The sequence below is a fragment of the Schistocerca cancellata genome, chromosome 2, assembly GCF_023864275.1.
Source record: "Schistocerca cancellata isolate TAMUIC-IGC-003103 chromosome 2, iqSchCanc2.1, whole genome shotgun sequence".
Lineage (NCBI taxonomy): Eukaryota > Metazoa > Arthropoda > Insecta > Orthoptera > Acrididae > Schistocerca > Schistocerca cancellata.
This window is the reverse complement of record NC_064627.1, coordinates 123,463,542-123,482,031: the sequence shown is the minus strand read 5'-3', so window position 1 is coordinate 123,482,031 and position 18,490 is coordinate 123,463,542. Positions and strand designations below refer to the sequence as shown.

The 18,490-nt window shown below is 39.1% G+C and overlaps 1 protein-coding gene across 5 annotated transcripts in view; it reads left to right on the top strand.

Moving 5' to 3' along the window:
* Positions 1-18,490, top strand: part of LOC126161377 (uncharacterized) — a 125,258-nt gene that overhangs the window by 44,147 nt on the left and 62,621 nt on the right. For all 5 annotated transcript variants that reach the window (XM_049917154.1, XM_049917151.1, XM_049917152.1 and 2 more), the window contains one exon: positions 10,469-10,639. In XM_049917154.1, the coding sequence (XP_049773111.1) occupies positions 10,469-10,639 (171 nt within the window). The remainder of the gene's footprint in view (positions 1-10,468; positions 10,640-18,490) is intronic.

The following is an 18,490-nucleotide window of genomic DNA, read 5'->3' as shown; positions in this document are numbered from 1 at the left end:
GCCGCCGCTCATACCTCACCTGTCTTTCAACATCATCTTTGCCTCTGTACTTCCGTCCCGACTGACATCTCTGCCCAAACTCTTTGCCTTTACAAATGTCTGCTTGTGTCTGTGTATGTGTGGATGGATATGTGTGTGTGTGCGAGTGTATACCTGTCCTTTTTTCCCCCTAAGGTAAGTCTTTCCGCTCCCGGGATTGGAATGACTCCTTACCCTCTCCCTTAAAACCCATATCCTTTTGTCTTTCCTCTCCTTCCCTCTTTCCTGACGAGGCAACCGTTGATTGCGAAAGCTAGAATTTTGTGTGTATGTTTGTGTTTGTTTGTGTGTCTATCGACCTGCCAGCGCTTTTGTTTGGTAAGTCTCATCATCTTTCTTTTTAAATATATTTTTCCCACATGGAATGTTTCCCTCTATTATATATATATATATATATATATATATATATATATATATATATATATATATATAAAGAAAGATGATGAGACTTACCAAACAAAAGCGCTGGCAGGTCGATACACACACAAACATACACACAAAATTCTAGCTTTCGCAACCAACGGTTGCCTCGTCAGGAAAGAGGGAAGGAGAAGGAAAGACAAAAGGATATGGGTTTTAAGAGAGAGGGTAAGGAGTCATTCCATTTTATATATATATATATATATATATATATATATATATATGAATATAATAGAGGGAAACATTCCACGTGGGAAAAATATATTAAAAAGAAAGATGATGAGACTTACCCAACAAAAGCGCTGGCAGGTCGATAGACACACAAATAAACACAAACATACACACAAAACTCTAGCTTTCGCAACCAATGGTTGCCTCGTCAGGAAAGAGGGAAGGAGAAGGAAAGACAAAAGGATTGGGTTTTAAGGGAGAGGGTAAGGAGTCATTCCAATCCCGGGAGCGGAAAGACTTACCTTAGGGGGAAAAAAGGACAGGTTTACACTCGCACACACACACATATCCATCCACACATACACAGACACAAGCAGACATTATATATATATTTATATATTTAAAAAACAAAGATGATGTGACTTACCAAACGAAAGTGCTGGCAGGTCGACAGACACACAAACAAACACAAACATACACACAAAATCCAAGCTTTCGCAACCAACGGTTGCCTCGTCAGGAAAGAGGGAAGGAGAAGGAAAGACAAAAGGATATGGGTTTTAAGGGAGAGGGTAAGGAGTCATTCCAGTCCCGGGAGCGGAAAGACTTACCTTACGGGGAAAAAAGGACAGGTATACACTCGCACACACACACATATCCATCCACACATACACAGACACAAGCAGACATTTGTAAAGGCCTTTTTTTGCCTTTACAAATGTCTGCTTGTGTCTGTGTATGTGTGGATGGATATGTGTGTGTGTGCGAGTGTATACCTGTCCTTTTTTCTCCCTAAGGTAAGTCTTTCCGCTCCCGGGACTGGAATGACTCCTTACCCTCTCCCTTAAAACCCATATCCTTTTGTCTTTCCTTCTCCTTCCCTCTTTCCTGACGAGGCAACCGTTGGTTGCGAAAGCTGGGATTTTGTGTGTATGTTTGTGTTTGTTTGTGTGTCTGTCGACCTGCCAGCACTTTCGTTTGGTAAGTCACATCATCTTTGTTTTTTAAATATATTTTTCCTTCGTGGAATTTTTACTTCTATTATAACCGTATATATATATATATATATATAAAGTGCTGGCAGGTCGATAGACACACGCCCTACCTTTCCAGCATGTTCATCCGTCACGTTCCCAGTCCGTTGAAATTTTTCAAACAGATCCTTTATTGTATCGCTTTTCGTTCCTTTGGTTACATTAAACTTCCTTTGAAAACTTCGTCTTGTTGCAACAACACTGTGTTCTATGCGGTGGAATTCCAACACCAGAAAAATCCTCTGTTCTAAGGAATAAACCATGTTGTCTACAGCACACTTGCACGTTGTGAACAGCACACGCTTACAGCAGAAAGACGTACAGAATGGCGCACCCACAGACTGCGTTGTCTTCTATATCGTTCACATCACTTGCAGCGCCATCTGTTGTTGAAAATTGTAACTACTGTAATTTCGAAAGTTTGTCTGCCTGAAAATGTACTGTTGTCCCAAGCATATTGCAACAAACGGTGTATTTCTATCGCTGCTCGTTTAGTTTTTATTGCCGTTTCAAATATACCGGTCATTTTTGAAACACCCTGTAGCTTTCGCAATCAACGGTTGCCTCGTCAGGAAAGAGGGAAGGAGATGGAAAGACGAAAGGATTTGGGTTTTAAGGGAGAGGGTAAGGAGTCATTCCAATCCCAGGAGCGGAAAGACTTACCTTAGGGGGAAAAAGGACAGGTATACACTCGCGCACACACACACATATCCATCCGCATATACACAGACACAAGCAGACATTTCAAGATATATTTTTTTCCACGTGGAATGTTTCCCTCTCTCTCTCTCTCTCTCTCTCTATATATATATATATATATATATATATATATATATATATATATATATATATATATATATATATATTTAAAAACAAAGATGATGTGACTTACCAAATGAAAGTGCTGGCAGGTCGACAGACACATAAACAAACACAAACATACACACAAAATCCAAGCTTTCGCAACCAACGGTTGCCTCGGCAGGAAAGAGGGAAGGAGAGGAAAGACAAAAGGATATGGGTTTTAAGGGAGAGGGTAAGGAGTCATTCCAATTCCGGGAGCGGAAAGACTTACCTTAGGGGGAAAAAAGGACAGGTATACACTCGCACACACACACATATCCATCCACACATACACAGACACAAGCAGACATTTGTAAAGGCAAAGAGTTTGGGCAGAGATGTCAGTCGGGACGGAAGTACAGAGGCAAAGATGATGTTGAAAGACAGGTGAGGTATGAGCGGCGGCAGATTGAAATTAGAAATTAGCGGAGATTGAGGCCTGGCTTGTCTGCTTGTGTCTGTGTATGTGTGGATGGATATGTGTGTGTGTGTGAGTGTATACCTGTCCTTTTTTCCCCCTAAGGTAAGTCTTTCCGCTCCCGGGATTGGAATGACTCCTTACCCTCTCCCTTAAAACCCATATCCTTTTGTCTTTCCTTCTCCTTCCCTCTTTCCTGACGAGGCAACCGTTGGTTGCGAAAGCTTGGATTTTGTGTGTATGTTTGTGTTTGTTTATGTGTCTGTCGACCTGCCAGCACTTTCATTTGGTAAGTCACATCATCTTTGTTTTTAAATATATTTTTCCTTCGTGGAATGTTTCCTTCTATTATAACCGTATATATATATATATATATATATATATAAGGACGGGTATACACTCGCGCGCACACACACACACACACACATATATCCATCCACACATATACAGACACAAGCAGACATATTTAAAGACAAAGAGTTTGTCTTTAAATATGTCTGCTTGTGTCTGTATATGTGTGGATGGATATGTGTGTGTGTGTGTGTGTGCGAGTGTATACCCGTCCTTTTTTCCCCATAAGGTAAGTCTTTCCGCTCCCGGGACTGGAATGACTCCTTACCCTCTCCCTTAAAACCCACATCCTTTCGTCTTTCCCTCTCCTTCCCTCTTTCCTGATGAGGCAACAGTTTGTTGCGAAAGCTTGAATTTTGTGTGTATGTTTGTGTTCGTTTGTGTGTCTGTCGACCTGCCAGCACTTTCATTTGGTAAGTCACATCATCTTTGTTTTTAGGTATATTTTTCCTTCATGGAATGTTTCCTTCTATTATAACTATATATATATATATATATATATATATATATATATATATATATATGATGAGGCAACAGTTTGTTGCGAAAGCTTGGATTTTGTGTGTATGTTTGTGTTCGTTTGTGTGTCTGTCGACCTGCCAGCACTTTCATTTGGTAAGTCACATCATCTTTGTTTTTAGGTACATTTTTCCTTCGTGGAATGTTTCCTTCTATTATTATTATATATATATATATATATATATATATAAAAAGAAAGATGATGAGACTTACCCAACAAAAGCGCTGGCAGGTCGATAGACACACAAATAAACACATACATACACACAAAACTCTAGCTTTCGCAACCAACGGTTGCCTCGTCAGGAAAGAGGGAAGGAGAAGGAAAGACAAAAGGATTGGGTTTTAAGGGAGAGGGTAAGGAGTCATTCCAATCCCGGGAGCGGAAAGACTTACCTTAGGGGGAAAAAAGGACAGGTTTACACTCGCGCACACACACATATCCATCCACACATACACAGACACAAGCAGACATTTTTCAATATATATATATATATATATATATATATATATATATATATACCTAAAAACAAAGATGATGTGACTTACCAAATGAAAGTGCTGGCAGGTCGACAGACACACACACGAACACAAACATACACACAAAATTCAAGCTTTCGCAACAAACTGTTGCCTCATCAGGAAAGAGGGAAGGAGAGGGAAAGACGAAAGGATGTGGGTTTTAAGGGAGAGGGTAAGGAGTCATTCCAGTTCCGGGAGCGGAAAGAGTTACCTTAGGGGGAAAAAAGGACAGATTTTTTGAGAATGCTGGCAACAGTGAAATTGGACGGAAATTTGATGCTATTTCTTTATCTCCCTTCTTAAACAGTGGCTTAGCTTCAGCATATTTCAACCATTCAGGAAATATTCCACTGATACGCGACTGGTTACACAGGTAGCTTAATATGTTACTTAGCTCAGAATCACATTCTTTAATTAACTTTGTTGATATTTCATCATACCCACTAGATGTTTTTGATTTTAAAGATTTTATGATGGACGTTATTTCTGTTGGGGTAGTGAGGGTCAAATTCATATTATGGAAGTTACTTGAAATGTCTGGTCTGAGGTATTCCACAGCAGCATTTACAGAACCTGATAACCCCTTCTTTTCAGTAATGGTTATAAAATGTTTGTTAAAAAGTTCTGCAACACTATACACATCTGTCACCAATGTATCATTTACTCTTAATGCTATTTGCTCCTCTTCATGTCTCGTTTTACCGGTATCCTCCTTCACTATATCTCATATTGTCTTTATTTTGTTATCTAATTTGACTCTCTTTTCCTTGTAATATATTTGCTTTGACATCCGTATTACAGTCTTTAATATTTTGCAGTATTTCTTATAATGTGCTATAGCATCAACATTGGAACTGTTTCGGATTGACAGATACAGTTTTCTTTTTGTTTTACAAGATGCCCCTATTCCTTGAGTAATCTCGGCTTCTTTGTAGACTTTGCTCTAACCTTGGTTAGTTTTGGGGGAAAACAGTGTTCGAATAAGTTAATCACTTTATTAGCAAAAGTGTTATATTTTTCATTCATGCCATGAGTGCTGTAAACATCAGTCCAGTGAATGTCTCTAGGAGTGTCCTAAAATAATCAATTTTTGGCTTCTTGATTACCCTCTTGAGCTCAGATTTAACAGATTTTATATCCTGTTCAGTATTAACATTTAACAGAAGGATCTGCATGTCATGGTCTGAGAGGCCATTGACTATTGGTTTTGTAATATAATTTTGTTCATTGGACTTTTCTATAAAGATATTATCAATGGCTGTTTGTGAGCAATTGGCTACCCTAGTGGGGAACTTTACAGTGGGAATTAAGTTGTTTGATAGTGTTACTAACTCAGATAAGTTCTTATTGGGAGAGTCTTTAGGGAAATCTACATTGAAATCACCAGCAACCACTATTTCTTTGTTTTTGGTTGTTAAATGGGCCAGTACAGCTTCAAGGTGGTTTACAAACAGATTAAAGTTACCTGCAGGTGCTCGATATACACTTAATATTATGAAGGATTTTTTGTGAAATTCTACTTTTGTTGCACATGCTTCCATATGCTGTTCTAGGCAAAATTTATGAATGTCTATGTTCTTAAATTTATGACAGTTCCTGATGAATGTGGCAACTCCTCCTTTCTCCATTTCTGATCTACAAAAGTGAGATGCTAATCTAAACCCTGTAACACTTAAAAGTTCTATACCAGTGGTCACATGATGTTCAGAGAGGCAGATTATGTCAGCTGGGTTTGAAGACTCTAATTCATCTATGCAGATAGTTAATTCATTAATTTTATTTCTCAGTTCTCGAATATTTTGATGCAATAAAGATAGCTGACATTTCACATTAACTGAGTTAAAATTGGGTAGACTTAAAATATCTGCTGACTGTTGAAAATTCTTAACCAATAGCTGTTTATGCTGGTGTAATAAGCTGGAATTATGTTTTTTGATTTCTTTCTCAAACTGAAGGTTTGTCTTAGTTCTAACCTTTCTTAAAGTTTGCTTTCTTTCTATCCCCCCTACCCTAAAAAAGGGTCTTTTCTGAACCCTATAACCACTGGTATTTTACCACTCATGACAGTGCCTCCCCCCTTTAACTTTCCTGCTATTTCCCCAGCCAATTTACCCTTCCTGTTGAGGTGAAGGCCATGCCTAGTATAATCCCACCTACTAAGAGAATCAACAGGAACCACATCAATGTGTGACCCTGCACCCGACATAAGCAGCCGTTCCAGCTCCAAATTAACTCTCTTGACAGAAGCGTTCAAATGAGGTCAGTCATGGCACCCAAGAACAGATACAAACTCAACACTAGTATGCTTCGATGCTGATGCTATCTTTGCCAGGTCACACTCTATACTGTACCCAGGATCTCTGTCAATACTGTTACCTGCCCCACCTACTATAACCACGGTGCCTTCCTTAGTGAAATCTTTGCAAAGTGATCCTAAATCCTCTGTTACCTGCTCCAGACCAGCACTAGGTTTAAAAAAATGGTGACCTGGTATTCTGATCCTAGTTCATCATGCAAAAGTTGGCCAACACCTCTTCCATGGGAACTACCTAACAACAACACTTTCTTTCTCTTTACTGATTTCCCTACATTCTTACTTTTAAATTTGCTGCTGAAAGTTTGTTGTGCCCTGTCTACACCGGCAACTGCTTGAGGCTCACCAGCTTCTAACTGAAGCAACAGGTCAAATCTATTTTCCACATTCACCATGAAGCTGTCAGACAAAGTTCTAGGCCTGTTCCTCCTGTTGCCTGTTGCCACTTCCCACCTCTGTTTACCCTTCTCCCTCCTTAACCTGTCAAGATCTCCCCTGGTCTTCTCTAACTCAGCCTGAAGGGCGGCAATTTTCCCCTCCTGTTCTAGTATCTTCCTATCTCTACTACAAATCCTACAAAACCACTGATGAGTCTCATTTACGTCCCCTATTCCCACGCCACTACAGTCACCCACATGGAAAAAACTACAGCACCCATCACACCAAAGCCCCGACCTGACAATTCTACAGGAAGTCAAGCACTTTTCAGTCATGATAAACGTAATAGTTTATTAAGAATAAGTCAGTTAAATTACAGATAAACACAAAAATATGGTTCCGTTCCACAAATTTGGCCTGTATGCAACTGTGTGTAAACAAAAACAATAGGGCAAAGTTTCTGAAACAACAACTTAAACTTTACACTCCTTTCCGGAAATGCTAGATAAATAATGAATAGGTACGCTAAGTTAAATTGCTGGAGAGAGCAAGGAACAACTAAACGAAATTCTATAGACTTGATCCAGCAAAACATAAACAGAAAATAGGACTGTACGATCTTTTCGCGTTTTCTGCTATATTACGTAAAGAAAAATGAAACCTTTTATAGTACACTTAAAAGAGACACTAATACACCTATTTACTACGTAATCAGTACTAAACTATATGTTTTATAATCTAAAATGACTTATCTTTACGAGAACACCAAAACTCGCGCTAGTCGCCTGGCTGCAGAATGAAAGAATATTTCATTTTCCGGAAATGGAATAGACTGTTCTGTAAGGAATTTCCTTAGATCAAACACAAAAAATGCCCCTTTCACATTTCATGTAGCAAATATACTAAAATATTACGATGAAAATAATCAGTTTTTGACAATATAATTTAAGCAGATAGTTAAAAAAATGCACTCACCAAGCGGTGACAGGACGACACATACATGAATAAAGGTTTTACTTATGCAAACTTTCAGAGCCAGTGGCTCCTTCTTCCAACAGAGGGGTTTGGGGAGAAGGAAGAGGGGTGAAGGAAAAGGACTGGACAGAATGGGTAAAGGGGTAGACCTCGGAGCAGTCACCCAGAACCGCAGCTCAGGGGATCCTTTCCACCCTGTAAGGATCACAGGTTTATGTGGCACAGGCAGATGTGCAAAATGAAATTCTGAAGTACATGGGGTGATGGAAGTGGGGTCAACAGGAATAAATATAATTACCAGAGGACAGAATTTGGGGCATCAGATGCTGCAACAATCCACACAGTCGTGAAGCTGTGTATTGTGTGTGAACAATTGTTGATACAGTGTGGCTCAGAGGTTGGTGTGGTGTGGAAGGCAGTGAATAAATACAGTAAAGAAGAGATAGAACATACACTGAGAAAAGTAATGCTATAGAGAATAGGAACAAGTAAAATAGAGGGTTGTATGGTGGAAGAAAAGCTGTTCGGCAAAATCAGACAATGGCAATTCCAGGTTGGAATATCAACAATGTTAGTAAAAGATAAATTACTACTTGCTGTAAAGGTGTCACATTAAGTTGCAGACAAGTACAATTAAGACACTTACCCATTAGGTATCAGTCTTGTGTAAGTGTCTTTTAATTGTACCTCTGTGCTACATAATGTATCATCTTAACAGTAAGAAGCAGTGTATCTTTTCCTTACAGTGTTAGTTGTAGAATTTGTAATTGTTTCCTAACATACCAATTTATAAGCAACAGAATGAAAAACAGTTAATAACAAACTGTTAATTGGAGGCATTGAGTAAGGGATGCACAAGAACTGCAGTGTGTGGGCATTCAATTTGTTTTCTAAAGGATGACACATGGGAGACGGACGGTTTTGAACTGCGTAGTACTGAGGGCGCAGTGGTGGGAGGTGGTCGTGGTGGGGATAGTTCTGATCCACACAACACGCCATTTCATTTACTCAGTCACTATGGAGCAGTGGGACATGCAACGTCAAGTGTTTGTCTGTGACAGTTTCGTGAAAAGTGGTGAGTCTATTATTGCTACACAGCGATTGTTTCGTGCGCAGTTTAATGTCGGTTGACATGGAGCTGTTCCAAGTTGTAACACAATCCTCAGATGGGACGGAAAACTTCAGATCAACTGGAAATGTACTGGATAAGAAGCATCCTGGCCCAAGATTCAGAGTAACGACACCAGAAAATGTTGAAAGGGTAAGGCAAGCAGCAGTCAGAACCCCAGGATGGTCAGCTAGACGTCATGCTAGTAAGTTACGAATCAATCATGAATCGGTTAGAAGAATTTTGCATAAAGAATTAAAATTCCATCCCTAGAAAATGCTCATTGTCTAACAACTTAAGGAAACTGATTTTGCTGTATGAGAAGACTTCGCTTACAGAATGCAAGTGATTTTGGGATCGAATAAAAATAAAATTTTATTGATGAGCTATGAAGCTCATTTTCATTTAAAAGGGACCGTGAATAAGCAAAACCTACATTACTGTGCTCCAGAGCATCCACACCTTATCCACCAGCATCCTCTGCACTCAGAAAAAGTAACAGTCTGATGTGCTCTTGGCTCTGTTGGCATTATTGGACCTTATTTTTTGAAGAGAATGGGGCAACAGTTACTGTTAATTCGGTTCATTACATTTTTATGCTTGAAACATTCTTGAAACCAGAACTAAGAAGACGACGAATCCCTTTAAAACGCGTTTGGTTCCAGCAGGATGGGGCAACATCGCACACCGCTAACACTTCAATGACAGTTCTTAGATGCACGTTTCCTGGCCGGATTATCTCACGTTTTGGCAATGTTACTTAGTCTCCCAGGTCTCCCGACTTGTCAGTATGTGACTTTTTTCTGTGGGGGTACCTTAAGAACTGTGTATATAACCACAAACCATGAAATTTGGACAAGTTGAAGAATACAATCATTCAAGAAATTGCTGCCATCCCTGCAGAGATTTTAGTCTGTGTTAGTCTGTGTGATAGAGGATTTTGAGAAGAGACTTGAGTCCTCCATTCGAAATGGTGGACATCACCTTGACGACATTATTTTTCACAAATAACCTTGTTAACTAAAATGGCAAATAATGAGCTTTGATTTTGTGTAAATAAACATGCATTAGTTTTAAAGTTGGCCAAGTATTATTTCATTAACAACTGTCTGTTTCTCGTGTGTCACTCATGTTCCTATCAGCATCTCAGTTTCTTAGTGTCAGTTTTGAAGTCAGCATGTGATTTTGTGCCAAGAACTGTTGAAAATTTTATAGATGTACAAATTGATTTCACAAGTTTTTGGGACCTATAAGAAAACTCTGCTAAACATTGAAGCATTCTTAATTTTTCACATATACCTTATTTTAAAAGGAAAGATAAAGAAAAAATGGATATACAGTGTTCACATGATTTCACCATTTATTTTTTTCCTCAGGGTTTCTTCCTCACTGTGAGCCCAGAATCCATCCTTGAAGTTGCTGATTGTGCACTTAAGAAAGATTCTTTGTTTATGATGAATCTTAGTGCTCCATTTCTGTCACAATATTACAGTAAGCCAATGATGGAAGCCATGCCATATGTTGATATTCTGTTTGGAAATGAATTAGTAAGTCTATTCCTATGAACATTAATTTTTACTATCTTTTTTTTTTCACATATGAATTTCAGAATTTTTTAAATTTATTTTTTAATTATTGAATTCATTAAATTAATTAGACATAATTTTGTAATTTTAAGAATTATGTTTTACATAGCTAATGCCAATCAGAGTTCTTATTCATACAGAACTTATTGAATTTTTTTTGTGGGAATCCATCCTGTTTGTGTTCTGCACGCTCTTCCCTTCTCTCCTAAACTTCTCAATGTACCTTTTTGGCATAATACTCCCTGAAACTAACTATAATGTTTTAAAATAATAACTGAGTGCCCTTAATCACAGTTTGAATCAAAATTATAATGCTTTGATGTCAATAACACATAGCCAATTTTTGAAAATATAATGTAATTGGATAGATTATAATACCAAGCAGCGTCAGGAGAACACACATACAAAGATATTGTAATTTGCAAACTTCTGGAGTCAATGGCCCCTTCTTCTGGCAGAAGTGTTGAAGGGGAAGGAAGAGGGGTAAAGGAAAAGGATTCATGAGGTGTAGAAAATGTGGTGAGTTTGGAAAAGTCGCCCAGAACCCCGGATCAGGGGAGGCTAATCAGATGGGATGAGAAGGAAAGACTGATTGTTGGGGACTTTCCTCCGATGAAGTGGTCCTAGTTTGGCATGTTTTGTCAGGTGAGGAGAATAAGGACACACCATCTGATGAAGAGATGGATTCAATGTAGGCAGCCTGATGTATCTGTGATTAAACTCGGGAAGATGTGCAAATGAAAGACAGTCCCCAGCAATCAGTCTTTGCTTCTCATCCTGTCCGGTAACTCTCCCCTGACCTGAGGTTCTAGGCAACTTTCCCAAACTCTCCCCATTTCCTACACCTCACAAGTTGCTTTTCCTTCATCCCTCTTCCTTCCCCTTCAACCCTTCTGCCAGGTGGAGGAGCTACTGACTCAGAAAGCTTGCAATTTTCAATATCTGTATACATATGTTCTGCTACCAGTGCTTACTGAGTATATTTTATCTATCCAGTTACATTATATTTTCAGTAACAAATTGTGTCAGTCTTGATAAATAGACCTTTTTTATTCTGTGCAGCTTCACAATTTAATTAGAAAAATATGGGCAAATGAGAGTGCAGTAGAGCTGTAACCAAGTCCATATTTGGAAAGTATGAGACTGAGGCTGCCAAGGATTATGTAAGCTAGTGTAAACAATCTAGTAATGTTCGATGTGAAATCCAAATACACGAGCAGGGTCGTTATCAACAACTGTTGTTTTGTGAACTATTAAGTTTCAGAAGCAGCAGTGTCGGATGCAACTGACACAGTTGGGTATTTTGCAGAACTGGCTACACCCATTCCACATGCCTGTTGTGGTCCTGTTGACAAACTTGCAATACGTATACCAGCCGACAGATCCATATCAATGTCATGGTTGACAGGAAAACTAGATCCCTCCCCATTTAACTGACACATGGAGTCGGTAATATCCATATGTCATCTAGATAATCAGTGTGGCGAAAGGAGAGGTACCCGTACCCATATCAAGAGAGCAGGCAAATGGGCTGCTTGATGGAGTGAATGGTATTAGGCATGGTGTACTTTACATCCAGCCTTGTCAATGGTATCTGCATGGTTGCCTCTGTTAAGGTGAACTGTGGTCTGAGGACAGCAGTCAATTTCTGTATGGCTCCAAACAGGCTGTTAGAGGTCTCAACTTGGCACCATACTGGAGGACAGTAATGTGGGCGTAGGTTGTATAGACGTTGGACAGGAGACAGGAGTGAAGGTGATGGCCTTTGCTAATTGGTATGCTTGGTATTGGGAAGGCAGTTGGGTGGACAGTGTGCCATAGTTGTCAGGGACATGTGCTCTGTGCGATGGTGTGGCCAGACCTGATTCCAGTGGCATGTTGGGTGGTCCTGACCAGCTGTGATTTTGATGATTTGGGGCCCCCTTATCAAAGACGACATCTGGAGCCCATGCAGAAGTATACCTAAATGTGTGGGATAGATGTTGGAGCTGATGTAGTAGTAGTAAGGGCTGCTGCGTGGTTCTGGGGGCTCATTGGGCTGGCTGCAGGCATAAAGCAGCATGTATTGCCTGTCTGGCTGCAGCTCTTGACCAGGATGGAACAGCAGGTGTGAGAAAGCTTGTCAGGCCATCATTGCTTACAGCATATCTGCATCTTGAATGTCCTGACCAACTGCTGTACCTCAGAATTGGGCATTGGGAAGGATGATATGGTAGTTGGGTACTGATTTTGAAGGTTGATTCTGTTAAAGGTCCAGATGGCTTGGTGATGTTGAGCCAACAAATTCATGCAGAATATTTCCCAGTGCAGTTAGGGGTGTAACTGAAGGATTTGAGGCCAAAGTGTACACAGAATAATGACATGACATCCTGTTGCTTCTGTAGTCAAATGTATTGCCACCCTCTTGCGTTCAAGCAATGTTGCAAGGAAAAATCAGACAATCCAGTGTCCATGGTTTTAGACAAGTGCTTCGGTTACCCTTATTGTGTCAACAACAGTACCTGGTAAAGCAGCAGATCTTGTCATGTGACTTGGGCTCCTTAATGAAATGTAATCAGGAATTTGTCCAACATGTGCTACATAATCTCTGATCTGAAACCATACGGATTCCGTCTAATCAATGTCGGTGTCCATTTTGGTGTCTGTTTTGCATAACAGATTTTGCGTGTCATATTGCTACATGTCAGTTGTAATTAAGACTTTTGCATGTGTAATCATTGCTAGGCAAGGCACAGCTGCATAAAGGCTTCCTGGGGGGCTCCGAACCATTGAAAACTGATATCTTATTTATGAAAGTGATCCAAGAAGTAGGCAATGGGACCACTTTAGTAATTAATTTTCCATAATACTGAACTTTACTCGCAAATGAGATAAGTTCATTCAAATTTTTGTGGGCAAGAAATCTGTCTGTGGCATCTACTTTTTCTGTTGTTGTGGTCAGCCCTGATTCACTTAATATGTGCCCCAATTAATTACTCCTAGGTTGATAGAAACTGCATTTAAGGAAAAGGCAGTAGAAACTATTTGATTGGAGCTGATGAAAAATAACTAACTAGATTTTGCAAATGTTGCTTTGATATAGTCCCTGTCACTGTATCATGTAAGAAATTCACACACTGTGGTTCCACTTCCATGAGTTGCACATGAGTGTGGGATGTCCGGGGATAGTTACATGATCGTGCTGAATTTTACAGTGTACGACCAGTGACCAGATATCAAATTGGACACAAGCTGGTACTGGAGGTGTCCACATCGTCATTTTCCAACTCCCTTGATCATTTCATCCTTAGGATCCAAGTCAAGTGTCAAGCCACCAAAATTTAGGTCCATACAATCCGGTTCTAGTGCACAGCTAGTGAAAATAGGTTGCAGGTGGTTCCCTCCCTGCCCCCACGTGAAAATATCCATGTTTAAATGTTGAAAACAGTCAGATGGAAGTTAGAATCAAACTGTAGCTTGAGGGATAATCAAGGCAACATTTAAGTGAAGTGTAGCATTAGTTTTGCAGATAATTCTGCATGTTACCTGACAACATTCCTGAGACACCAAACTCTTGCATCACTTCCTTTATAGTCCAGCTTTAAGGTGATACTGTGTTTTGTAATATTGAGCTTGAACAGGAGACAGACTAAACTCATGGTGGGGCTAATGACAGGTCATGGGAACTTTAAAAAATGCACATATAGTTGGTATAGAAAAAGAAGTCCCATAGCTGTGTGGTGGCGAGGCTGATGAAAATGCATCACACCTTATCTTCCAGTGCAAAGTGTTGAAGATAAAAACACAAAATAGTAGGGTCATCTGTTGTCAAGAAATTGTATCTAAAATGAGTAGTAAAGGACTTTTTAATGCTCTTTAAAGATACTTATTAGCTTTACTAAAATCAAAGGTAGTGAAACAACACAGTAAACCTTGTTTTGGCACAGGTAATAGTGGGCTACGACTGCTGTTGTTTTTATCTCCCTGTTCAAATCAACTGGAGATGATTCTCTAGATTGTCGCACAGATGACAAAATGGTAGATATCGCAATAGACGACAGAGGGATAGAGAAACAATTAAAATCACTCAAAAGAGGAAAGGCCTCTGGACCTGATGGGATACCAGTTCAATTTTACACAGAGTACGCGAAGGAACTTGCCCCCCTTCTTGCAGCGGTGTACCGTAGGTCTCTAGAAGAGCGTAGCGTTCCAAAGGATTGGAAAAGGGTACAGGTCATCCCCGTTTTCAAGAAGGGACATCGAACAGATGTGCAGAACTATAGACCTATATCTCTAACGTCGATCAGTTGTAGAATTTTGGAACACGTATTGTGTTCGAGTATAATGACTTTTCTGGAGACTAGAAATCTACTCTGTAGGAATCAGCATGGGTTTCGAAAAAGACGGTCATGTGAAACCCAGCTCGCGCTATTCGTCCACGAGACTCAGAGGGCCATAGACACGGGTTCACAGGTAGATGCCGTGTTTCTTGACTTCCGCAAGGCGTTCGATACAGTTCCCCACAGTCGTTTATTGAACAAAGTAAGAGCATATGGACTATCAGACCAATTGTGTGATTGGATTGAGGAGTTCGTAGATAACAGGACGCAGCATGTTATTCTCAATGGAGAGAAGTCTTCCGAAGTAAGAGTAATTTCAGGTGTGCCGCAGGGGAGTGTCATAGGACCGTTGCTATTCACAATATACATAAATGACCTGGTGGATGACATCGGAAGTTCACTGAGGCTTTTTGCAGATGATGCTGTGGTGTATCGAGAGGTTGTAACAATGGAAAATTGTACTGAAATGCAGGAGGATCTGCAGCGAATTGACGCATGGTGCAGGGAATGGCAACTGAATCTCAATGTAGACAAGTGTAATGTGCTGCGAATACACAGAAAGATAGAACCTTTATCATTTAGCTACAAAATAGCAGGTCAGCAACTGGAAGCAGTTAATACCATAAATTATCTGGGAGTACGCATTAGGAGTGATTTAAAATGGAATGATCATATAATGTTGATTGTCGGTAAAGCAGATGCCAGACTGAGATTCATTGGAAGAATCCTAAGGAAATGCAATCCGAAAACAAAGGAAGTAGGTTACAGTACGCTTGTTCGCCCACTGCTTGAATACTGCTCAGCAGTGTGGGATCCGTACCAGATAGGGTTGATACAAGACATAGAGAAGATCCAACGGAGAGCAGCGCACTTCGTTACAGGATCATTTAGTAATCGCGAAAGCGTTACGGAGATGGTAGATAAACTCCAGTGGAAGACTCTGCAGGAGAGACGCTCAGTAGCTCGGTACGGGCTTTTGTCAAAGTTTCGAGAACATACCTTCACCGAAGAGTCAATCAGTATATTGCTCCCTCCTACGTATATCTCGCGAAGAGACCATGAGGATAAAATCAGAGAGATTAGAGCCCACACAGAGGCATACCGACAATCCTTCTTTCCACGAACAATACGAGACTGGAATAGAAGGGAGAACCGATTGAGGTACTGAAGGTACCCTCCGCCACACACCATCAGGTGGCTTGCGGAGTATGGATGTAGATGTAGATAACATCAAAATCTGCTATTTTTCTGACTGCTTTGACAACTGAAACTTTTCTTTCAATTCTTTAATTGGCAGTCTGTGATCTAAGCATTCAGGACATTCTCTACTTGTACTAGACGTATGAAAATCTTTTAGCTCAAAGCCCCCAGCAGCAGCAATCTTATGTGCAGTTGCTTCTTGACTTTCACTTATCTTTCTTTTTGCATAACATCTGACATCCATTGAAATTTCAGGTGAGTTATTGCAGTAGGGTCAATCCATATGAAGTGATCCAGTTATGGTTGCTTGACTATTTTTAAATGTTTAATCTACATGTAATTATCCATAATTGAGAAGTTCAAAACAGTTTTTAAATAAATTTTTACCTTGCCATGGCGGCCATTTTTATTTGTAAATGTACAGCGGTTTTTTCAGTTTGGAAACATTAGCATTAATTTGAGTGTCTGTGTGCTGGGTTGTTTCAGCACTGCAGTTGACATGATTGGTTTTAGAAAAGCCTTTTCTACAACATTGCTTATTACCCAGAATTCAAAAATAAGCAGTTGAAATGCCGTCAAAAGTTTGGTATTCAAAATTTAGAAAATCCACTTTTTAGACCCAAAAATAAGAACAAGGGGTGATTTATTAGTGTATTTTTTATCTAGTTAGTTATCATAAACTTCTGGCCTTATATAGAGCAAGAACACTGACAAATGCTTCCTTCATTTTTTGTAAATTTTTGGAATGTGAAAATCTTTATTTTTAAAAAAAAAATGTTTGGGGCTAGTTATGTCTGGTGGGAGTGAATATAAAAATTCGATTTTTGCACATTCTATGCACTAATGTAATAGAAAAGTACTGTAAAACTTTCAACATTGATATGTGAATGTGAACAAAGATATGAATTTTTGGAAATGATGAAATATTGACATTGTTCTACAATTGATCTTATGGTTGTTTCCTCTTTGAATGGCTTGTTGTTTGATTTTAATATAATTTAATTAACACTGTCATCCCATATTTAGTTCGTATTATTTATTTTATTAAATGGTAGGAGCTTTTGGTTTAGTTCTGTGTTGAAAGAAAAGTTGCCCGTTTATACCTAGGTTTGTTCTCAGTTAAGTAGCACATTATTACAAGTTCAAAATGATACAAGTAAAATAATAAACATTTAGGATTTCTCTATTATTGAGAAGGCTACAGTTTTGTGCATGAGTTGAATCCTCAAGACAAGTGTGTACAGAAGCTCAGTGGACTGAGTTACAAGTCTGCAGAGGAGCCCAGTAGTCAGTGATAAATCTGTACATGAACTGTGCACACCCCCACTACATTTGCTGGGTGTGTCATCGGTGTAGTCAGTCTGTTCAGAAACATTTGTCAGAGTGGGTGTACATACTTCGCTGAGAGTGTAGAATATTTTATGTGCTTCTGTCGTGAGTGCATTTTTAACTAACTAAAATAATTTTAACATTAAATAATAAATAAATTTGAAAGGCTAGTCAGAATGCAATAAAATGCATCAACAGTACTCTGTTGGACACATAGTGAGTGAAGTGTGTCATGAAACAGGTTATGGTTCAGTTTCAAAAAAACTTCCAAAATGTTAATGACTTTGATTGAGACAGACAAACTTTGTTTAAATAACAAGCAGGTTCTTTTGTATCACCAGTTTGTGAATATCATGTGAAAAAATATGATGTGAAATACAATCACATTTTTGGGAAAAAATGCTCTTCTCCACTCAAAGTTCATAAAAAGCCAGTTATTAGAGGTTTGGGGGATATAAAGATTGAACATTTATCCTTGTTAAGTGCGAGTAAAACAGCTTCTTGAGTGAAACTTAATGTGATTCCCGGAAATTCCATGAGTGCAACTGTTATTCAAATATATTTATTGTGAGTCCAAGACCAGAATCATGTAACCTTGTTAATGACTTTTATTCCTAGTGAGGAAGCTATTAGCAAACTGGATTTTGCTTGTTCTAGAAAGACGTACCTTCTACATTGAAAATAAGAAAATTGAGTAGCAGAAAAAGAAAAGCAGCTATTGGAAGCATGGTACAACAAATTTCAGACTAAATTAGAAAAGACTTAGACTCATGCTTTAATAATGTGGATACCAGCAGTAGTTCTAAAAAAAGAAGAAAACCTACCTCCAGAATCGTCAGACACTGAATATTTGAGCGTAATTGAAAAATTAAAAAGTAAGTGTTTAGTGATGCCTAAAAAGGAAAAAGTTAAATTTTTTAAGATTGACTCATGTTCAAGAGAAAAAATAGTTCACGAGTTTAAT